Here is a 25,212-nt window from a genome sequence, read left to right on the forward strand (position 1 = left end):
AATTTCTACATCCTTAAAGGAAGCATGAAGGTACTTATGTATGGTATGTAATCTATAGCTAAGATCAACATATGCATTACTACTAAAGATTCAATAGGTTTGGAGTATTTGGAAACATTTGATATGTGAATTGTTGGGAGATGGTAATTGTATGACGCACTTATTTCATAACATGAAAAAATAATAAAACAATGTGGCATAGGAAAGATATGGAGACTTACTGTCAGGAGGAAGGAGTACACAAGGGGAGATAGCTTATCAGGACAAGGTGTATATATATACACATATATATTTATATGTTATAAATATATATATTTATATAAATAATATAATATAATAAATATAAATTTATTATATTATACAATAATATAATAAATATTATAAATATTATAAATATAATGATTATATTATATAATTATAATAAATAATATAAATAAATATATATATTTATATAAATATATATATATTTAGCATCCTTTGCTAACTTACTTCAATTAGTATTTTAAAAAGTGTTTCTCTAAATGGGGTCTCAAATGATCAGCATCAGTTTACCAATAAAAATGGATATTCTTGAGTCTCATCTTCAAAATGTCTGATTCAAGATGCCTGGATTAAAACCCAGGAATCTACATTATTAGAGAGGTGCCATAACAATATATACACTAAAGTTTTGGGAACAGTCATCTAATTATTCTGTATTCTCTCAAGTCAGCAGTATAACTTGATATTTGAGGTAGTGTTCTGAGTGTTAAGATATATTGGAGAACAAGGAAAAATAGAATTATCTGACTTTGTGAATCTTTTATTTTTAGTAGGTAGAGGACAGACCATAGATAAATTATGTGGAGTGTTCAAAGAGTAAGTACTATGGAAAAGTAAATAGAACAGGAAGGGGGGTCCTATTGGGGGTTAGGGTGGAATTTAAAATAGTGTAGATTTTCATGGAATATGTGGCATTTGAACAACTACCTGAAAGGTGGTCAAAGATAGAAGCAGAGAGGAAGATTTGGAAAGCTGTTGCTGTAATCTTGGTGAGAAGTGATGGCATTTAAGAAGTGGCTCAGGAAAGAGGATAACAGCTGAAGTCAGATTATGGATCCACTTTGAAGATAAAGTCAGTGGATATTCTGAAAGATTTAATATGAAATGCGAGAAAGAAGACTCACAGGTGTTTCCATGATTTCTTGTCTAAGAAACTGGTAGAATAGCTGTCATTCTACTGAAATGGGGAAGATTATGGGCAGGAAATATTTTGGTTAGAAGAATGAGTTCAGTTTGGGCCATATTAGGCTTGAGATGTCTATTAGACATCCAACTAGGATATTGGTTAGCAAATGGATAAGTAAGGCAGAGGAGAAAATTATACTAGAGATAGAAATTTGGGCGTCATCAGCATGGAGAGAACTTAAAGTCATTAGACTGGAGACCAAGTGAAATTATCGAAAGAGTGGCTATAAAGAGAAATGGCAAGAGGCCCATGGACGGGAAAATAGCAGAAGGCAATGGTGAAGGAGGCCAAGGGAGAGTGAGTGATTAGTGATGTAGGAGAGAATTCAGAGCAGTAGAGAAAGAATACCAAAGAAGAAGGGATCAACATTGTCAAAGTCTTGTGACAAGTGAATAAAAATAAGGATCTGGAGTTGACCAGTGAATTCAGTAATGTGGAGACCTGATGACCTCAGCAAGCGCAAGTTTGCTGAAATGGTGAGGCAGAAATTGTGGCTGAAGCATGGGAGAAGAAAAATACTCACAGCTCTTTTGAGATTTACTGTAAAGCGCAATGCAGAAATGGGCATGGCTAGAGAAGTAAATGGGGTCAAGAGGAGAAATAACATGTGTGTGGAGCCTGGTGGGATGATCTTGTAGATACAGAAAGCTATATTCAGGAAAACGGAAAAATTGTTAGTGGAGTTGGTCGTTGTGAGGAGTAGTTACTTCATGCACAACAGGACAGAAGGCACAGACGGGGAGAGGACGAGGCGAAGGGGCTGGGCACATGTGCTGCTTGGAGCTTGCAGAATTTCTCTCTTAATGGCTTCAGTTTGTTTGTTTGTTTTTCTTACATGGAATTAGGAAGCACGATCAGCTGAGAGGGAATGGGAGAAGTGGTTGGGTATTTAAGGAGGGAGAAAATACGAAGTCAGAGAGTGGATGGACTCGAGAAAAAACAATTGTCTGGCATCATTCAGAGCACGTTGGAAATGGCAGGTTATGACTTTAAAATGAGAGTAGTCATCATGGTTGTCTGGGTTTTCTCTCAATACCCAGAGCTTCCTACAGACCTACTGATTACATGCGTGCTCCTGCACCAGGGCGTTATTTATGCCGGTGGCTCCCTTTTCCTGGGATCGTCTTCTCCCATAAACTATGTGGCCTACTTCCTCACTGCTTTCAAGTCTTGACTCAGATGTCACCTTCATCATAATATCTGCCCTGACCACACTGTTTAAAATTGGAAGTTCCTTGCCCCAAACTCCCCAACCTTCCTTATGCAATTCTATCTTACTGTCCGACATTCATCACCTTCTAACACGCTACGTAATGTATTACCTTTTCTTATTTCATGCTTTCACTCCCCTTCTCCCCCACTAAATAAGCATCACAAAAGATTTTTTTGTTATTGAATTATAATTGACATACAATATTAGTTGCAGATGGGCAAGATAGAGATTCAGTATTTTTATATATTATGAAATGATGATAGGTCTAGTCCCCATCTGTCCCCATACAGAGTCATTACAATACTATTGACTATATTCTCTATGCTGTTCTTTACATCCTTGTGACTTATTTATTTGATTACTGGAAGTTTGTACTGAATCCCTTTACCTGTCTCACCCATGCTCCCACCCCCTTTTCCTCTGGCAGCAAGCAGTTTGTTCTCTGTATCTGTGAGTCTGTGTCTGTTTTGTTTTGTTTTGTTTTGTTCATCTGTTTTGCTTTTTTAGATTCCGCATGTAAGTGAAATCATACAGCACTTGTCTTTCTCTTATTTCACCTAGCACAATACCCTCTAAGTCTATCCGTATTGCAACAAATAGCCATATTTCATACATTTTATGGCTGAGTAATATTCTGTTGTATATATACACACCACATCTTCTTTATCCGTTCATCTATCAATGGACACCTAGGTCACTTTCATATCTTGGCTGTTGTCATAATGAATATAGGGGTACATACATCTTTTTGAATTAGTGTTTTCATTTTCTTTGAATAAATACCCAAAAATATTTCTTTCAGTAAATATCCAGAATTGCTGGACAGTGTGGTAGTTCTGTTGTTAATTTTTTTGAGGAACCTCCATACTGTTAGCGTCTGCACCAATTTATATTCCCACCCACAGAGCACAAGGGTTTCCTTTCATCCACATCCTCACTGACACTTCTTGTTTCTTGTTTTTTTTTTAATAATAGACATTTTGACAGTTTTGAAATACCTTGTTTTGATGTTCATTTCCCTGATGATTCATAATACTGAGCATCTTTTCAAATACATATTGTCCATCTGCATTTCTTCTTTGTAAAAATGTCTATTCCGGTCCTCTGCCCATTTTAAAAAAACATTTTTTTTGTTATTGAGTTGTATGAGATCTTTATATAATTTGGGTATCAGTCTTTTATCTGTTAATATCATATGCTAATATCTTCTTCCATTCCATAGTTGTCTTTCAATTTGTTGATGGTTTCCTTCACTGTGCAAAAGATTCTTGGTTTGACATAGTCCTGTTTGTTGATTTTTGCTTTTATTGCCCTTGCCTGAGGAGACATACAGGTCTATCTCAAGAAACCAGAAAGTCTCAAATTAAACAATCTAAGTTTAAAGGAACTAGAAAAAAGAACAAAGTCCAAAGTTAGTAGAGGGAAGGAAATAATAAAGATCAGAGAGGAAATAAATGAAAACAAAGACTTTAAAAAAAACAGTAGAAAAGATCAATGAAACTAAGACCTGGTTCTTTGAAAAGATAAATGAAATACTAACCTTTAGTAGGCTCATCAAGAAAAAAAGAGAGCTCACGAGGGCTTGAATTTTTGCCTTTTTTTTTTTTCATTTCTGTATTTCAGGCATCTAGAAAAGTACCTGGCCTGTAGTAAACATTGAATTATATTGAATTAATGATTGAATTAATTAATGGTATTGAATGATATTGAATTAATTATATTGAATTGAATGATTAAATTAATTAATTCTATGGTCTGGTGGTCATGAAGTTTGACTTCATTTTGTTGCAAATTATTTAAAGCCTATCTGTTGATATATCCTGGAGGATACTGTTGTTCCATTAATGTTGTTTTAAATTATCAGTTCTAATAATAAATTGCACTGAATGGGTTTTTTATACTCTTCAAAGTGTTTTCCTGTTCATTATACCATGGTAGTGTAATTTAGTATTTTTACAGTTTTATTTACCTAATATTTGAAATGGAATAAAAATAACAGTTTATTTCTGTTTCCTCATGTGCTTAATTCTCTTGGTTTAGCTCTAAACTGACCCACCTTATTCCCATTTGTTGTCGCAGTTTGTGTTTATATATAGCTACTAACCGAATGCCTTGCATCTAGCAGGTGTCTATAGATATCTGTTGACTTAATTTATTGTAACACTTTAGTGTAGTTTTCACTAACCTGTCAAGGTTTACTGAGCATTTATAAGAAGAAATATTTAAATTAGACTACTTATTCTTTTTTAGCCCTAAAGCATTATATAGAAGAGAGATTTTAAAGATCCGCTAGAAATTAATGTATTTGAAGCATAATTTTTTACTGTATGTAAATGTTTTCTCTAAATTGCTAAAGATTTCTGACTCATTAAAAATGTATTTTTCTCTAGCTCTCAAGCCTTTATTATACTGGTTATCTGACATTTGTGCCCAAGAAGAGTTTCTAATATGAGATAAATTTTGAAATATGTTAATTTTTCCTCCAGGCTGAAAAAGGAATTGGGGAGTATAGATTTGTTTACTGGGATGCTCCAGTGCCTCTGCTGCTTTGCTTCAGTAACAAGACTGTCACGTTAGCACAAAAAACAGCACTTCATTCCCACTTCCCCAGCTTGGTAAAGAATTGCACCACCGACCCTCTCTCCCCAGAACAGTGTTTTTTTTTTTGAGCTCCTTTAAAGTCAAAATCTTTAAAAATCATATAAGAATATTAAAATTTAATTATTGTCATCCTCACAGTGTTGATGGATTGATGGCAATTAAATATTTATGTAACATATGTCTAGACCACTAAAGGCATTTAGAACACTGACCGATTAATAGCATAACTTGTTTTGGATTTTTAGATTAAATGCCACAAATGCACGGACTGGTGAAGAATTAAAGACCTGTGAAAAGCATACAATTTGTCTCATAGAGGAAAGATACATTGTCTACTGGCCATATATTTAAGTTTACTCTGAATCTGATCAGAACATATTCTTTATATATACATCAGATTCACAGACTATATATATATAGTTATATATATTTGTATATACAAACATATATATATATATATATATGTATTTGTAAAGAAGCTTACCACTAAGTCTACTGTTTATATTTTGTTGCATTTTTTTAACATTTATTTATTTTTGAGACAGAGAGAGACAGAGCATGAACGGGGGAAGGGCAGAGAGAGAGGGAGACACAGAATCAGAAGCAGGCTCCAGGCTCTGAGCCATCAGCCCCCAGAGCCCGACGCGGGGCTCGAACTCATGGACCGCGAGATTGTGACCTGAGCTGAAGTCAGATGCTTAACCGACTGAGCCACCCAGGGGCCCCTATTTTGTTGCATTTTTTAAACCTTTATTTTATATTGAATTATATTTTAAAAATCAATGTGGTGAATGTCCATTTTCATTTAACAATATTATTCACTGAAGCCTACTTAAAACAATAGATAATTTCTTTAAATGGACTTGGATTTCATATTAAGATGGTTATTTGAAGGTCAGAACACTTTGAAAAAGCTTAGCAATTACAGTATCACAAAGAGTAGCAGGAAGTAGTTTTGCTACTTAAAACATTTATCTTATAACCTGTCACACTACTTTAAGATTGGGTCATAAGAGGACACCCGGGTGGTTCAGTCAGTTAAGTGTCAGACTCTTGATTCGGCTCAGGTCATGATCTGAGTTGAGCCCCGCATTGGGCTCTCTGCTGTCAGCATGGAACCTGCTTCAGATGCTTTCTGTCTCTCACTCTGCCCTTTCCCTGATCTCTCTCTCTCTCTCTCTCTCTCTCTCTCAAAAATAAACTTTAAAAAAAAAAGATTGTGTCCTAAGGACTAATAAAATTCTTGCAATTATTGATGATTTGGAGGGAATATTATTACTGATCTTGATAATTATGTATATCCTTATTTTAATAAATTTTATCTACTTATAATTTATAAGAAAATTGTGGAATCTGTGCTATGGAATTATGTCTATGATTTTTTTGAGATTTCCAATTATGTTATTTATGATTTGGTGTGATTATTTAGCATGTTTAGTTTCAGGTTTTAATTTTCACTTTTGGAATGAAAAGCAAAATATTAAGATTTATGTAAAAAGCATTATCTTAATGCAAACTCTTAAATTCCTTTAAAAATCTTCTTGCAACCTAATGTTATGTTTTATCTGCGGCACTTTCATTGTTATTAACAGTGTTACTTGTCATTACTTGCAATTGCAAACCAATTCTTCCAAAACTAACAATTACAAAGATACATGTTTACTATTATATGGGTAACTACTAGCCAAGCGACAGTTTACAGCACATTATAGAGTCATAACTTTCCAACAGATAATATTTTTGGTTCAAAATTACTTCTCTGCAAAAGTAGCTAAAAATGCTCTTATCGTTTTTTACTTACTATGAAATCCTCCAAAGTTACTAGAACGGAGTGACCATGGACCCACTCCACTTGAGAAAAAAGAAAAAAGGTGTTATTGGTTATTGAATTAAAAATAGAAAAAGGAACTTAGAGAATTGTTGCCTTCAGCATTTTTCTACATTAATACCACTTCCCAGCTTACTCCTCGGTGTCTGTATTTGGGTGTACATATATAGAATATATACGTACGAAATCCATCTTTTATTTTAAAAACAAACATTTTCATGAAAGATCAGTGTCTGTCACTGACAGGATTGTTTGCAGAGTCAGTGATAACACGTGGCATTTTACCAAGTGATTAATTTTTATTGGCTTGATTCACGAGTTCAGTAACACGAAGTAGTTACTCATGCTCGAAAATGCATAATCAGTAAATAGTTTGGGGATTTATCTCTTTTTAGACGTTGAACTGTTCCACTCAAACTAAAATGGATGGATTATTTCTAGTAAACATAAAAATGAAAACCTTTTAAAAAGTCTTGTAGTCTTAATCTTTTAAAGCAAATTAAGTCCCTTAAAAGGATGTCTTACTTTGTGCCATTCGTCAGTAATGTATTACTTAAAATTTATCATTTTGCTTCACCTTACTTTTTTCACAACGATACTTAGTCCATCAAATTAGACCACTATAGTTTGATTTATAATGTTATGTTGAAAATCTGTGAAAGTCAAATTTTGCAAGCATTTTAAACCACTTTATTTTCAAATTAACCATTTATTATATGTAGCCGTACATTGTTACCATGTTTTATCTCAAGATAGAATGAAATGCATAATTCTATATGTTGTAATTAGTTACCTTTAAAATCATGTAAATATAGGACTGTTCACAATGTTTCGGTATACTTCAGTCTTTCAGCAGACATTCATTTCAAACTATATGTTAAGCATTTGCCAGATATTAAAGATACACACATGAGACAGACAGTGATCCTGTAAACTCGGAAATTAATAGTGATTGAAAGGTGATGGTGGTCGTGGGAAAAATGGATTTTAGTATTTAACATTTATTCTGTGCCTGGAGTCTGGGTACTTCGTATTGTTTCATTTAACCCTTACAAAACACTAGAAGATATTTATTATTATTCCCATTTTATAGAGGGGAAACAGAGACTCAGAGACAAGTTTCCCAAGATCATAAAGCTAGTAAGTGGCAGAGATGTGATGTAAGCCTTTCATTCTCCAAACTCCATGTTCATATTTGTTTATACTATCGGAAATTTTTTGAACGCCAAGCATAACGAGACTAAAAATGGGTAATCTGTGGTACCTAGCTCTCAAAATTTTCTAATTTTTATGAAAGCAATTTATACTAAAAAAAAAAAAAAGCTATGACTATATATCCTTTTAGGCTATGTCTATTTAAACCCATCTTGCCACTTCTTGGGTCAAAATTAATCTGTAATAATATAAAAGTAGTTAAACCACATTTTGAACTGGAAACTGTTGATTCATTTGTGTCTTAATTTTGGTCTGTAAGAGATTTCTGTTCCAAAGTCTTTTAACTGGTGTAACTTACTGCTATTAAATAGTTAAACCATTAAATGTTAAATTGCTACCTGAGGAAAACTGTATTGCTCTATAGAACTCAATTAGTTTTGTTCATTTAAATAGAAAACTGTATTTTTTTTAAACTAGAACAGAGTGTGAGAATTTTTTAAAAATCAAGGTACTTTATTTTAATTTGACTAAATTTAAACTTTCCAGGTTAAAAAAAATTGTAGCCAGGATTAATTCCAGCATGAAAATGAACATTTTATATTAGTCTCCAAATCTTCAAGTCTACGCTTCAGACATCATTTAAATCTTTCTTATGGTTACCCTTTGTCTCTTATGCAAGGGAGGCTTAAAGATACTTTACCTTCATTAGGAATGGAGAAACCTCAAAACATTTGTAATATTTTTTTATAATCCAAGAAAGAGAAATTTCAGATGCCATAGATCAACAAAATAGAAAGTAACCAAATGCCAGTAAATAGTACATTCTTTTTCTTATTAATGAAGTAAGAGTCTGTACTGTACATTTTTTATTTAATAAATTAGCTGTTATTTATTGAGTGCCTGCTATTTCAATGTTTGAGAGTTTTCTTGTCATGTACATGTAGATGTGTGTATACATGTACATATATGTGCATATTTTATATTTATGAGTGTCTGATATGAATCTTTTGATATAAGTAAAAGTTTAAGAAAGTGAAAATTAACGTATTTGACACTTTTTAATTTCAGTTTATTGATGGTCGACTGGCAAAATTAAATGCAGGACGGGGTTTCTCTGATGTATTTGAAGAGGAAATCACTTCAGGTGGCTTTTGTGGAGGTAAAGACTAGTTTCAGTATGATTATCCATTTTCTGAATAGCGATTGCCTTGATTTTTGCTCCTGTATCTGATACAATCTACTTCATAAACAGTTGTATTTTCTTAAGCATACAATGTTTTAGATACATTTTTTTTCATCTTATAAGAGCTGTGGTATTAACTTATTTTATTATTCAAGGTGTTAAGATGGTCTCATGAATTGGTAGTTGTTTTCTTGGATAATCTCTTAATAGTAGTAGAACTAAATGTCACTGAAATGCAATTAGTTTATATCTTCCTTTAGTATTCTCCGCTAAAAAACCCACAGTGCTGGCTAATACTAAGTAAGATTTAAAGAACTGAGATTATAGTTGAAATATTAGATTGTAATATAATATAAAACAAAAGATTTGAATACCACAGCTGCTTTTACATTTTAAGTGAGTGTGTTGTTATAGAAGCCTTTACCTTTTTTTTGCTTTGCAGAACACTGCAGCATGAGGAAAAGACTTTTCAGTTTACCATCCCATGTGCTTACACTTGTCACTGTAAAAAGTGCTCACTAACAAATGGAAGGCGTCGTATTATTTTGTATGTGTGAAACATAAGTTAGGTGATACTGCATTTTTATTTAATACAATGAAAGTTAATATAATTAGTTACACTATTTGATATGTAAGTATTCAAACCACGTTGTAATTTCTAGGCAGTTAATTACTTACGAACTGGTACTTTGTACGTGATTGCTTCAGTATATAGTCCTGACTCTGGCAGAGAATTTTGCTGGAGTCCTTGAAATGTCATATGCACTCATTCAGCCAGTATTTGTGCTAAGTATTTACTATGTGCTAGGCACTGTTCTAGACAACAGGGTGAACCAAACAAACAACAGTCTCTGGTGTGTTCATTTTCAGCAGGCATAATAGTAATTTTTTCTATTTATTTGTAGGTTTAATTTGGGAAGAAAATGTCTTTATGTGTGAATAAATAGTTGCTAGAATTGAGAAATAAAACATGAAAAGACGTAGTAATAAGTACTCATCTACACATTTGCCAAAATGTGATTTTATTCTCAAATAAGATTTATTTTTGCTCCATAAAAATATACAAAACATTGAGATAACTTGTTCGTGAAGAGAGGTCCAAATGAACTAAGCATATGGATCTTCCTCTGGTGTAAGTACAGCATTTCATTGAAAGCATTTAGCTTTGGGAAAAACTTAGTTTACTTGACTCAGTAAGTCAACCAAGTGTGGAATCATTCAGCTCCTTGCTTTCCTCAGCTCATGGGTAAAAATTTAGCTTCAATGGAACTTTTGTGTTAAAATAAGGCTTTTTTACTTTTGAACTCAGACAAGCAAAATATTGTCAGCTCATGGACAAATTGCTTGAGGCATCTATTCAGTATTTATATAACTGCTGTCTCATTATTTTTATGACCCGTGGGGCTAGTATCTTCTATGGAATTGAAGATGACATCTTGTGACAGTAATGGGTAGAACTATGATCGTTTTGTATAGTTAAATTCTGTAGTCTTAACCATTGGTCCAGATTCCTCTGTAATAGAATAGAATAGAAGGTAGATGGGTTTTCTGGTGTGAGAGGGGTTACTAACATTGTTCAATAAAGGTCTTATGGTTTAAAAAGAATGGAACACTGATCGCCAGCTGGCATCTGACTTAGAGACTGCTATATTTTCAGTACAATTTCATGCCAACCACTTTATTGTCCCTCCTTAAAATTAAAAAGGTTTTGAACACTTATTTTAGTTTGGTGGGAGGGTGGGCAATACTGATTCAAAAGGAAAGGGTAGTTCAACAAATATTAATTTCAATGTGTACAGCAAGAAAGTATATTAAAAATTGTGCCTAGCTATTAAGTATTATTTTTAATTATTATATTTTAGGTTATTATTTTAGAGATACAGAGACCTTATTCTTAGTATAAAATAAAGCACAATTTATTAGGACTTGAAATAAAAATGTGAATAATCTAATAAAAATTAGTAATGTTCTTATAAACGATGATATATATATGAAAGAACATTAGACATTTGTCATGTAGACTGCATTTGTAAGAAATAAGATGTCTTTATCATGATATTGAACTATTTTTCAAAGAAGTAAATGGTTATAACTGCCGCTTCTCTCATAGTAATAATTATAATTGTTCCTACTTATTGAATATTAATATGTGACAGAATCTCTTACAAGAGCTCTACAAACTTGATCTCATTTAATCCTCACAGCACCTATGAAATAGTTTGATTACCTATCCCTGTTTTTATGAGGGCACTTATCTCAGTAATTTGCTCAAGGTCACACAGCTAGTAGTGCTAGAATCTGAACTCAACATGTATCTGTCTGGCTTCCAAGCTTTTGCTTTAGTAACTATAATATATTGCTTTCTTATGATAAGAGATCTTCTTAATTAGAAGACATTCAGTAAACAAGAGTAGTAGTCAAGCCTTCTCTACTGTGATTGGATAAAAGTAAAATTCCTGTCTCTTGATTATCTGTTGAAGATTTTTGAAACATAAAGCCCTAAGAAAGATCACCGTAAGAGAAATCGACATTCATTAAAGCTGAAGAAAAAATTATGTTCCTTTAAGCAAAAATAGTTAGGGAATTTCAGAGAAGCATCTAATTTCTCCCCTGTGTCATCTAATTTCTGTGTCATTGCAACGGCCAGTTGCATGCTAGTATATGTGGTTGTGATAAAGTTAATATGAGCGTGGTGGAACCGTGTAATTATTGAATTACACATTCAATCTAGATTCACATTGAATCTTAGAACTCTGGTTAAAGACTGAAATGCATACAGGTTTCCAAAATCTGTTTGCTATCCTGTGAGTCCCTGTGGTCAGGACTGTGAAGAAATCCCTGTTACTCCCAATTGTTTTTCATGAGACCTTTGTAGAACATTCAACCTTAAGAGGAAAGTAATGTAAATATCAGGAAGTATGTAAAGGGAAGAGTATCCATGGAGGCTAAAAGGTAATAAAAGGGGACATAAGTAGAGCAGAGGATGCAGTAAACACAGATATTGGTCTATGAAAAAGTAGCTAAGGAATACTGAGTAGTTAAGAACATGGAGGTGGTTTTTTGTATTTTTTTTTTCATTTAAAATAAGACTAGTTTTTAAACCCCCTTCCAATTATTTAAACGTAAAAAAACAAATATTTTCAGATTGATTTTATATAGAAGCATGTAGTTATTCTTCATTAGTAGCATTTGTCTCTTACTTTCTGATAGATTTCTGATCAGTCTTTTATTTATATAGTAGTATTTTTCTTTTCTTTTCTTTTCTTTTCTTTTCTTTTCTTTTCTTTCCTTTTCTTTTTCTTTTTCTTTTCTTTTCTTTTCTTTTTTTTTTACTGCCTAAGGCATCAGAGGAATTTGAAGAGATGGTAGGTGATCTTCAGTTTTAGTGACATTTTCCAGGCTTCACTGAACAATTTAGGTCAATTTATATACTTTTTGAACAGTAACTACAAATTACTGGAATTCAAACAAATACATTTGAAGATGAAGTCTTTGCACAAGGGGGAAACAAAGATATTTTGTCCTTGGGTGTGAGAAAATCACTGGTATGATGAATGAGAACAATGTTAAGAATTTCCTCAATGACACTTATTATTTCCATAATCCATTTACTTTAATGGAAAGACTCAGAGAGTTTTCTGGCATTCACATTAATTTTTTTGAGAAGAAAAACAGCCTCAAAAACATTTTTAAAGAATAATGTGCCTGTCTCATAAATTTTGTAGAAATAGAAGCTTTCAATCTGAAAGGCACTAAATTTAAAGAAACAAATATCATAATTTTTTTAATGTTTTATTTATTTATTTTTGGGAGAGAGGGCAACAGACACGCAAGAAGGGGAGGAGTAGAGAGAGAATCCAAAGCAGCCTCCAGGTTCTGAGAAGAGCCCAACATCAGGCTTGAACTCATAAACCATGAGATCATGACGCGAGCAGAAGTCAGACACTTAAGTGACTGAGCCACCCAGGTGCCCCTCTTTTTAAAAATTTTAAATAGGAATACCTAAATTGTACCACATGTTTCCCTACCATTTTAAGTAGTTTATTTGGGGACTTCCTGTTTTCCCCCTGCATATAATTCTGGATTATTATTGGTGATTCTGTCAACTGTTTCTTCTCAAAGTATCAGCTTTGAGCAGCCCCTTTTCCTTTCTAGTGTAATTACTTTGAACTGATACAGAAGAAATCTCTATATATCTTAAGTTTTATCATATTTTATTTAGCAGTCTAAGAGGTAGAATTTCTGGGCTGAAGGACTATTTAACCAGGAATTCAAATACCCGGATTCTTATTATTCTTCAGTTGCTATCTTTGTGACCTAGGGCCACTTCAGAACCTTCAGTTTCCTCATTTGGCGAGTTATTGCAATAAAACTTGTATGTATGGTGTGTCTGTGATATGCTAGGTACTATACTAAGTAACATTGTAGCAACCAGGTTAAGGACTGGTCCCAAATAGCATAGTTTACAAAGATACAGTGGACTTGAGCCCCCTGATCTATTGGACTCCTCATTGAACTGTGCTTGGAATGTGCTGCTTAAGACACTACCTGCTTTGCCTATTTTAGAGTACAAAAACACAGCTCAAATAAGGTAATGTACGTAAAAACATTTAGTGGCCTGTGAAGAGCTGAATATGAGCTATTTTATTCCTCACAACTCTAAATAAGATACTCTTCTCTAACTGCGCTGAAGTTTTCTGCTAGCTATTTTCTTTGTAGTTTGGAGCCTTTAAAAAATTGTTTTCTGGATGACAAGTATTCTAAAATGCTAAATAGTTGTCACATAGAAGTTAGTGTTTCTCTTTCCACTTTCTTAAATTCATTTTGGAAAGAGAATGAAAATAAAACTCTTCCCAGAATACTATAAGTGATAACCCGCCCTTAAATGTGTGATTTCTACCCAACCATTTATAGTAGAGAAGTTAAAAATATATGAACTGATGAGAACTTTGAATAGGTAAGCGTATATGAACAATTTGGATATAGTTATATTGTTTAATTTTTTTTGTTAATAAAATCTCCTTAGAAATAAATACAATACAAATACAATAACTTGAATTTTTGTCATTTTGCAAGTGAAATATGATTTCAAAAAAATTGTTCAGGCCAAACACCACCTGGAACTCATAGGTTTTGAACAGTGCACATTTCACTTACACAGGCTATTTTAAGTAGACACTTTTTGCTATAATCATATCACAAAATTAGAAAAAAATATTATTTTGCCATATATTTTCTTCCAATTAAGTGCCGTGCTGAGTCGTAAGCGATGCTTTTAGCAATTGGGGGTTGTTTCTTGATTTTTTTTTTTAAAGTAGAGAAAGATTTTAATTACAGGAGTAATTTTAGAGCTGAACACATTTTGCCTGATGTTGGTTAGGAATGCAAAGAGAACAGCTGGAAATAAATTCTTGGGCTGGAATCATTCTGCCTCTGTTTTATGACAGCAAGGTAATGAATTTTTTAAAAGGACACAACTATACACAGTGGAGAACATGTATGGTGACAGATTTAACTAGATTAATTGTGGTGATCATTTCCCAATGTATCGAATCATTATGCTCTATATCTGAAGCTGATATAATGTTATATCTAAGTTATACCTCCATTAAAAAAAGAAGAGACCTTAATCTGTTTTAGGGATTCTTTGTACCAGATAGTCTTTGAATGGCCATGTTTTTTAAGCATTTAAATGAAGAAGGTACATGAAATCTAAGTCAGTTGATATAAGACATTACTTGAGATCATGTTCTTTTTTTTGCCTTCTAATACCATTTTATTGATTACATTACCATACTTGGAACCAAATATATGATTACTAGGTTTTTAGAACTGGTTTTAAGGAGTCCACCTGTGATGAGCACCAAGTATTGTACGGAAGTGTTGAATCACTATATTGTACACCTGAAACTACTATTATGCTGTATGTTAACTGACTGGAATTTGAATAAAATTTTTTAAAAAAAGAATTGGTCAGCATTTGAACTTTCTAATAACCACAATGCCCTGTAGACTAAAACCTTCGTTTGTTTTATATTTCCTTGGGTACTATATTTTCAACCTTGGATTTACAACTAGAGAGTATCTACAGAACTATGACTGTAGTTTAATTGCATTAAAGTAAAATTTGCTGTCAATTAATGTTGATATTTAAAAACTATAGAATATTTTGTCTTCAAGGTTCTTTGCATTTTTTAAAACAATGTTTATTTATTCTGAGAGACAAAGAGAGGGAGAAAGATTAAGAATCCCAAGCAGGCTCTGTGCTGTCAGCACAGAGCTCAACGTGGGGCTTGAACTCCTGAACCATGAGATCATGACCTGGGCTGAAACCAAGAGTTGGATGCTTAACCAACCCAGTCGCCCCTGGGTTTTTGCATTTTTTAATCCCTTTTTAGTTTTTTCTTTCTCTGTGCACTTGCAATATTATTTTTAAGTGAACCTAATTGCATAAAAGAGGCAAACTTTAAAGACAACATAGACATAAAACACAAAATATGGTATAAAAGACATAGGAACCTTGGATTTTAAAAGAGACAGCATATTTTTCCTCTCTGAATACAATATTAAAACGAAAGAAGATAGAGTGTTTTGACATATTACCTTCATATGTGACTAAAGAAAACCGTGTCTATTCTTGGAAATGCTAATTACCGTGTTTCTAAGAATTAGAGCAGTTTATTATACAATACTATTGCATTTTTCACAACATTGCAGATAAACAAAATTTGTTAAAATCCTGGAGGTATTAGTTCTTGATGAATTTTAGTTGATGGATGTATTTTAGATCAAATAGTCCTGACATCTTATTTTTATATATTCCAGGGAACCCGAGGTCATATCAACAGTGGGTGCATACAGTCAAGGTAATGATAACCCTTCACCACTTCTTCCTCCTTCACTCAAAATATATGGAGAAATGTTCACTAAAAGGATGCTGCTTATACTTATGCTATTTATTAGCAATACTTAAAATGTTTGTATATTTTGTCACATTTTAAATATTTTTATTTTATGCTATTATAGTTTGATATTCATAATTTTAAAATGGAAAGCTTTTGTTCAGAGATAAATGGCTTGTTTTGAAAATCAAGATGTTTTCTGGGGCGCCTGGGTGGCGCAGTTGGTTAAGCGATCGACTTCAGCCAGGTCACAATCTCGCGGTCCGTGAGTTCGAGCCCCGCGTCAGGCTCTGGGCTGATGGCTCAGAGCCTGGAGCCTGTTTCCGATTCTGTGTCTCCCTCTGTCTCTGCCCCTCCCCCGTTCATGCTCTGTCTCTCTCTGTCCCCAAAATAAATAAAACGTTGAAAAAAAAAAAAAAAAAAAGAAAATCAAGATGTTTTTGTCACTTTATATTATATCCTAGAACAAAAGAATTAGGAGAAATAGGATTTGAGAGGAGTTTTATCATTTCTGGTAATGTGTTTTGTTAATACGATTTTATTAAATGTAAAACTCACCTCCAGAGATTTAGACTGTATTGCCCAACCTTAAAACAGTTGATAAACAGTTTGAGTGTATTTCTTTTTTTTTTTTTAATGTTTATTTATTCTTGATGGAGAGAAACAGACAGACAGAATCTGAATCAGGCTCCAGGCTCTGAGCTGTCAGCACAGAACCTGATGCACTCGAACTCATGAACCTCAAGATCATGACCTGAACCAAAGTCGGATGCTTAACAGACTGAGCCACCCCGGTGCCCAGATTATATTTCTTTCTTATCAAGTTTTAACTACATACCTATGATGGGTCCTATTGCTCTAGTCTGCCTAAACTGCAAAGCTGAAATGATTTTTAAATCATGTATTATACCAACTAAAGGAATGGAGTAGAGGGTTTACATTTTATCTGAAATGACCATATATGGTATATGAAAGCTTGAAAAGACTAAATCTGAAGTAACTTCTATAGGTCTTTGTTTAATTTGTAAGTAAACCTCTTTTTCTGTGCTATTAATAATGCTTTGTTTTCAGGTTAATCTGGTTTTAAAAATTTTGGAAATACATCTTTTTGGTTTGTTTGTTTGTTTGTTTGTTTGCAGAGAGGAGGTGCACTGTTTAACACAGCAATGACCAAAGCAACTCCAGCTGTACGGACAGCATATAAATTTGTAAGTTTTCTTATTGATAAAATTTTACATTTTCCTAGCTAACAGACATGTAAATCTAGAATACCTCCCATTTTTTTTCTTTCTTAAAAAAAATGTTTTTTTAATGTTTATTTGATTTTGAGAGAGAGAGAGAGACAGGGCATGAGTGGGGGCGGTGGGGGGGCAGAGATATTGGGAGACACAGAATCCAAAGCAGGTTCCAGGCTCTGAGCAGTCAGACCAGAGCCTGATGCGGGGCTCAAACCCACAAACTGTGAAATAGTGACCTGAGCCAAAGTCAGACACTTAACCAACTGAGCCACTGAGGGACCCCCCATTTTTTCTCTAAAAAAAACTTTTTAAAAAAATTGTGGAGTTAATATTGATCAAAGTGAATTCAGTTATTGAAATTATTGTGTAGAAAGGATATTCCCTTCATGTTATTTAAAACCAATTCTTCATTTTATTTCAAAGCAATGAGGAAAATTGTGCACTCAAATTGCAACAGTCCCTAATGAAGTGCCATTTTTAGAGATTTGACTTTTTAATTTATTGACATATTTTAAATTCTCATTGTATACTGAGGTTCAAATAGAAAAAAACCCAGAAAATTAGGGTAAGTTCTTTTCCCTCAAAGATGCTTGACTCTCCATAATTAAAATTCTTCAGTGATTATCCATGGCTTATGATAAAATAAAAACAGCTGTATCAATAGCAATAACAATAAACAATTAATAAAATTAAAATATCTTTAATATGTTAACTAAGACCCTCAAGACCTAACCCCTTTTGTGTCCTGTTTCAATTCACCCCAATTCCCCGAGCTTACCCTCTCTCTCCAGATCTTGAGTGCTCCTCATTTCATGAATGCAAGATTTTCTCTTCTGCCTCTGTTCTTACACAATCCATTTCCACCACTTGGGACATTTATTTCTGGGTTTTGTCCACCGAGTAAACACTAATTCATCCTATAAGACTTAGTTTAGGCATTAGTTGTTTCCCTGAGAAAACATTTTCCAACCCCACATTCACAGGGTTTATATACCTCCCAGGTCCTCATAAGACCTTCAGACATACCTCTGTTTCAGCACAGGTTTTCGTGTGGGCATCTTCATCTCTAATATTAGACTAGAGCTACTTGAGGTAGGAGCTAGTAGATTCGTATTCAATGAAGTAATTTTTTAAATGCCACAGGTCATGTATATTTCGTATTTCTAAAAAATATTCAGGGCAGTAGTTTTGACTTTATAAGAATTTATCTTCAAATGCTTTCTCAGTAAAGGAAATGATACGATTGAATTAGTAATGGAATAATGTATTTTAATAAGCGTAGAACTGGGGCTCCTGGGTGGCGCAGTCGGTTAAGCGTCCGACATCAGCCAGGTCACGATCTCGCGGTCCGTGAGTTCGAGCCCCGCGTCAGGCTCTGGGCTGATGGCTCAGAGCCTGGAGCCTGTTTCCGATTCTGTGTCTCCCTCTCTCTCTGCCCCTCCCCCGTTCATGCTTTGTCTCTCTCTGTCCCAAAAATAAATAAAACGTTGAAAAAGAAAAAAAAAAGAAAAAAAAAAAAAAAGAAAAAAAATAAGCGTAGAACATATATTCTTGCTGTGGTGTACAATTATGACAAATATGTGTAGCCACCATTATTGTTTAAAAAAAGTCAGTTTCAAAGATTACATTTTATAGTAGCACAGCTAATCTACAGAGTTGATTCAAAAATATGGTGCCAAAATTCTGAACTATTTGAAGCCTTATCATAAAAATAAAAGTAGGAAGGTTTCATCATTTTGCCTTGGAAACATCAGCCTCTGCCTTTTGGTTGATTGTTTCATGGCTTTTCTGGAAAACCTCTCTGTGTATATCACTCTATTTCACTATAATACTAATACTGGTGGTTTGATTTATATACAGTTTTGAAGAGATTTTAATTTTTTACAATGAAGTAGCACTTGGCTGCCATGTGAAACATCAGACTAGCCTTGCTTTCACATTCATTTAAGATTCTAAAAAAGGTTTTCCAGTCAAGTGCCCTTCATTTAATTCCTTGGGCAAACACTTGAAGTTTTTCCTCAGGCTCAGAGAAAATGTATTGTATTATTTTGCTAAGTATGTGTTTCTCTCCTTAATTTCACTCATATTTTCCCACAAAAACCCAGAAATAAAGCAAACATATTTAAAACTTCATTCATTGTTCATATTTCTAACTTTCTAATCAGTATTTTATTTTTTTGCTGAGAACGCTCTTCTGCAGAAGAGTCAAATGTTTCCAGATTAAAAATTGTGCTCTCTGAAAGATTATTCCCTAAATTGATTTCAGGCAATTTAAGGTCTTCAGAATATACCTAATCACTTTGCTTTATTTATCTTATGATCTTGTGATCATGTTGTACATGAATCAAGAAGTCAAAGAGATTTGGGACAAGAAAGCCAATTTGTGACTTTCATAGTTGTATCTAAAACTCATCTTTCCAGGCTGCTCATCTTCTGAAATATGAACTCTTGAAATTCCTCCTTTGACCACAAATTACTATGAACAAAACTCCCAATCTCTCTTGTATGGGTTTAACAGAATTTATTTACTTGTGTTTCTATAGATAGTAAAGTTTTAAAAAAGGAACCGTGTTTTAAACTTTCATTCATTCAGTAAATTGTTTGAGTACCTCCCATGAAGAAGGCCTTATGCTGGTTATCTGAGTTAGAGCAGTGAGTGTGGCAGGTACTGGGAGGGGGAGAGGTACTGTTCCTGCTAATTTCATGTTTGTATCACTGTTACTTTGCTCTGTACTTTGCATGTACTACAAAGGAGCTGAATATGTTTTGTTGAAGGAGATAATGACTTTGTCCTATACTTAGAACAGTTTTTCTGTACTTGAAACATTTTTTTCTATGTGTTTTATACTTCTATTTTTCTGTGCTTAGAGGGGCCATAAAGAAAACTAGAATTAACAGATACACTTTCTTAGAAATCTAAAAAATAACAGTAAAGTGAATACATAATTGATTTGGCTAAAAGCGTTTCTGAGTCAACTTTCTTGTTAGGTTTTTGTATTTTAAATTATTAGCCAAAGCGATTTGCTGGGTGCTTCTCTGTAAAGAATACTTGTTTATTGGTAAGTTTCAACTTGGTAGATTGAAAAGGATAGAGCCTGTACCCCATCTTCCAGATCATCTGAAAGAGGTCGGTGGAGGAGGGTAGGACAAGAGATGCGTAAGGGAATCAGTCCATGAATTACAGAACCATGACTGACACTAGATTCAACTCTGTATACTGAAGAGCTCCTGAAAAGATTAGTGTGAATCAAGTGGATTTTGAAAGGTTAGAGAATATTTAGGTAAATTAGAATATGACAAAATGTGAGCAAATATGGATAAAAATTCTAGAAGATAGAGACAGGCACATTTTCTTAGTAATTTTTCATTTTTACCTAATGAGAATGTAGGGATTAATATAGGACCCTTTAAAAATGTTTTTTTTAACGTTTATTTATTTTTGGGACAGAGAGAGACAGAGCATGAATGGGGGAGGGGCAGAGAGAGAGGGAGACACAGAATCGGAAACAGGCTCCAGGCTCTGAGCCATCAGCCCAGAGCCCGACGCGGGGCTCGAACTCACGGACCGCGAGATCGTGACCTGGCTGAAGTCGGACGCTTAACCGACTGCGCCACCCAGGCGCCCCAATATAGGACCCTTTAAATAGATTCAGAGGCTTTAACAATAAAACAATGTGAAAATGCTTTATTAATTCCAAAGAACCATGGGAATATAATTTAGTGTTATTTGGTGTTTTAGGTTATCTTTTACTATGTGTAGCATGTTTTGATTTTGCGTCATATACAATGAAGAAATAATTGTTTAGTTGAGTTCAAGACATTTCTTGAGCAGTTACTATATGCCAAATATTATATTAGGTACTACAGATATTATCCGGAAAGAAATGAGAGCCTTCCCCTAAATGAACTTGGGAAGACATGTATTCACTCTTCCTAGAAGTAATTCAGGAAGCAGGATGGTTTGGTAGGAGCAAGAATATTGGAATTAGAAAGTCTTCAGTCTGTATGACCTCAGTTTCCATGTCTGTAGAATGAGACTTGTAATGCCTTTTCTTGTGTCAGGCTTAGATTCAGTAGATCTATTTTAAAAACTTTAGTTCTTCCTTCTCCATTCTGATGGGGAGAAGTTGGACTCAGGAATTAAATAGACCCAGATCTGGAATGAGGCTATGCAGACCGATCTCCTCTGAGTCACTTTCCTTATCTGTAAAAATGTCATAATAATTGTCCTAACTTCATAGATTTGTAATGATTAAATGAGCTGATACATGTCAGGTACCCAGCACATGATCAAATACTGAGGAAACATAACATAAATGTGAATTTCCTTTCTTTTCGTCCGTGGCCACTCTGGGAATTTCCAATGGAACAAAGGCCAAGGCCAGTTGTCTTTAGTTAAATTATATCCCACAGGAATCACATCAGGACCTGAGATGCTCAAATACTGGAGCCAGATTCCCTATGGAACATGAAGATAGCATCTTTTGTTAAGTGGCTTTTAATTTATGCCGGAAAAACTGTACATGAAATAGCCATAACTTTAAAATATCTCTGCTAATAAAAACGTGTGTCTGCCTGTAAAAGCACTTCAGTAAAGCTTTGTAAAGTTGCCCGTTTCTTTAAAGTCCAAACATTTGCCCAAATAACCTGCTGCTGTGCTTTCTCCTTTCACCACCAGTTAATCACAATTGCAAATTAAGACTGGGCTGTGTTTTCTACAGCTTAGGAGGCAAAATAGGCTAAATGTTAGCCTTTGTATGGTACTAGAATGCAAATAGAGACTAATCGCGTTTTCACTAATTTAGATATAATAGTAAGTGGTGTGGTTTCCCTGAAGAATTAAGAGTTTTAGATTATAATTTGTTCTTTTTCTAAATAATATGAAGTTAGCAAGTTTCATGGAGTGTGATCTCATCTGCTAACTCTTTAAGTGGTAATAGAACCATGGTGAGCCAGACACTTGCGTTACCTTTTTCTAGGCAAAAAATCATGCAAAGCAGGGAATAAAGGAAGTGAAGAGTAAGCTAAAACATAAGGTACGTCATATTCTTTTCATTCTTCCTTGATTCTTGCATTAGTTTGAAGCTCATACTTTACAAATCACATGAGATTTATGTTTTTAATGATGTTTGAAATATGCTTAGCCCTTTGTTCAAGAATGTATTTTTCATAACAAGCCCTCTGGCAACTATCTGCCATTCTGTATGCATCCACTGAATAATCTCTTTATTGTTTGCATATTTTATCACAGAACAACGGAGATCTTCAAAGATGCTTTAACAGGATGTATGTTTTCATAAAGTTGATTGCCTTGATATCACAATTGAAATTCTTGCTTCAAGCTGAGAATTTCTTTAAAAAGATGATCTTTGGTGCAGAATCAAGCCAGGAATGCCATCATTTGGCTTTATAGGAACTTTCTAACTGTAGCTACTTTAATTTGAAGCATGTTCTTAATTTATAAAAGATTGTGTTTGAAGATATGTATTTGAATCTATGAATATTGCATGTATATGAATATTTATGTGTATGTATATGTGTTTTCAATTTGATTACATATTATATCTTTACAGATTTTGTCAGTTGTTTTGAATATCTACCTTTGAAGAACAAATACTACTTGAAACTTCCATTTTTGTGATGGAGAGTAAATAATAGCTTTTATTCATGTTATTCAAAAGAGATTAATTTAGAAATCATTAATGCATAATATATAAAAGTGCATTTTCTTCTGAAATAGAGTTTTTAAACTTACATTTGAAGCATTATTTTGGTATTTGCATCTATATCGGATAGTTTGTCTAAAAGTAATAAAAGGAGTATTTTAAAATAATTCCTTGTATATTTCTTCATGTGTAGGAAAATGAAGAAGATTATGGGACCTGTTCTGGTTCTGTACAATATACACCAGTTTACACATTACACAATGAAAAGGGAGGAAATCTAGAAAAGCGTAAGCTTGCCCAGGTAAGGTTATTTACCCTTATGTCTCCAAATTCTAAAAGTATGTAATTCTGATTCATTCTTTAAGAACGATTTTGGACCCATTAATTTTTTTTTATCATATGATATGAAAACCCTGCATTTACAGTCAAGATGAGTAGGTGGCATCTGGGCAGGCTGCAAGAGTATTAGGAATCAGTTGTTCCAGATACCAGTCTCTACCTACTTTATTATGTTCTCATAGAGCTCTCCAGTAAGGGGACAGAGGCAAGCATGTGATTGTCTTAGAGTGTGAACAGTTTGATGAGGAGGAGGAGATCACAGATTTGTACTATAGAAGTAAAATGAAACTCATACATGGGGATTTTACCATTAAAATAATCTATATAAATTAGAACATAAAGTAATGTGTCTGGTTTTTCTAAAGTCAGATAATTTGTTTGCTATAAATATTTAAAGCTTCTGCTTATATGCTGATATTATGTAAAGTACCGTCCTGAAGAGGGAAAGTGTTCAGAATTAAAGCTATGCGTGTCTCTGATTTTGCCTCATAAGTATGTTTCTGAAGGTTTAAATGATACAAAATTTGTATACACCAAATCATATTTTAAGTGGCCTTAGAAAACTAGCTTTTAAAAAGAATCCTCAACTGGATTATAGTTCATTTATTCCGGTCACTGAAGTTTACAGACAAGAGAGCTGATAGCCAGAATGGTCACGTCACTTACCCTAAGACTCATAACAAGTTAGTGGCAGAGTGCGATGAGAACCCATCTCCAGGGGCGCCTGGGTGGCGCAGTCGGTTAAGCGTCCGACTTCAGCCAGGTCACGATCTCGCGCTCCGTGAGTTCGAGCCCCGCGTCGGGCTCTGGGCTGATGGCTCAGAGCCTGGAGCCTGTTTCCGATTCTGTGTCTCCCTCTCTCTCTGACCCTCCCCCGTTCATGCTCTGTCTCTCTCTGTCCCAAAAATAAATAAACGTAAAAAAAAAAAAAAAATTAAAAAAAAAAAAGAACCCATCTCCAGTAGTCACTTAGCTTTCCTGCATCTGCGGACGCTGCAGGAGTAGAGATGGCCTTAAAGTGCTTCTACGTGTCATTAGGGATGGAGAAACAGTCAGTGAAGCTGTGTGGAAACTTTCGCCTTTGTAAAGAAAACTTATTCGTGTGATCATTCAGCACCTACTGTGTACCGGTCACTGTTCTAGGTGTTCTAGGAGAAACAAAACACATCTCTGCCTTTGTGGGTCCTTTTTTATACCATTCTAAGTGCCTTCTCTATGATGTATCCATTTATAAGCTTATATTTTTATATATCAGTATTGCTTAATTGCAGCGTATTGATAGTAAATGCTGATCGTATGACTTAAAATAAGCCCTTCAATGAAGTAATAATTCCACAAGCATGGAGACCTTCTCTGGCTACTACTGTTAACTGGAAAACATGTATTGACCTGTAAACTAATGATAGATTTGCAATCAATAGCTCTATTTTTCTTCCATCACTAGTATGTTCAATCCCTATTGGTTCTCAAGCTTCAGCATCTTAAAAACTTCTGCAAAATGTTTATTGCCTTAACATTGGAGCATTTAGGTTATATTTACTATGGTGGATAGATTTTTGTGTGAAAACCAGTGGGATCTTTGTTACTTACAGGATGCTTTACGATAGAAAGAAAACACTTGAATTAGAGAAACGTCTGTCCTAAATGTTAGTTTTAAGTTAGGAAAACTATCTGTAGCTCCTCATTAAAAATTTTAAATCTTCCTTTCTTTAACATGGCAGCATATTTCTATGATAATTAAATTGTAAAATATATTACATATGTATGGTTTTCTGTGTTTTCTGTTAATTCCTAGACAGACAATTTCTGATAGAGAAAACTGTATTAAGGAAGCCTTACAGGATAATAGGTTACATTCA

At 34.0% G+C, this 25,212-nt stretch overlaps 1 protein-coding gene across 2 annotated transcripts in view; it reads left to right on the forward strand.

Moving 5' to 3' along the window:
* DENND1B (DENN domain containing 1B) overlaps positions 1 to 25,212 on the forward strand; it is a 270,041-nt gene that overhangs the window by 212,670 nt on the left and 32,159 nt on the right. For both annotated transcript variants that reach the window (XM_040463561.1, XM_040463562.1), the window contains 5 exons: positions 9,094 to 9,184; positions 16,034 to 16,074; positions 17,250 to 17,318; positions 22,328 to 22,384; positions 23,208 to 23,315. In XM_040463561.1, the coding sequence (XP_040319495.1) occupies positions 9,094 to 9,184; positions 16,034 to 16,074; positions 17,250 to 17,318; positions 22,328 to 22,384; positions 23,208 to 23,315 (366 nt within the window). The remainder of the gene's footprint in view (positions 1 to 9,093; positions 9,185 to 16,033; positions 16,075 to 17,249; positions 17,319 to 22,327; positions 22,385 to 23,207; positions 23,316 to 25,212) is intronic.

This window comes from Herpailurus yagouaroundi, unplaced genomic scaffold (assembly GCF_014898765.1).
Source record: "Herpailurus yagouaroundi ecotype Mexico unplaced genomic scaffold, PumYag 403, whole genome shotgun sequence".
NCBI lineage: Eukaryota > Metazoa > Chordata > Mammalia > Carnivora > Felidae > Herpailurus > Herpailurus yagouaroundi.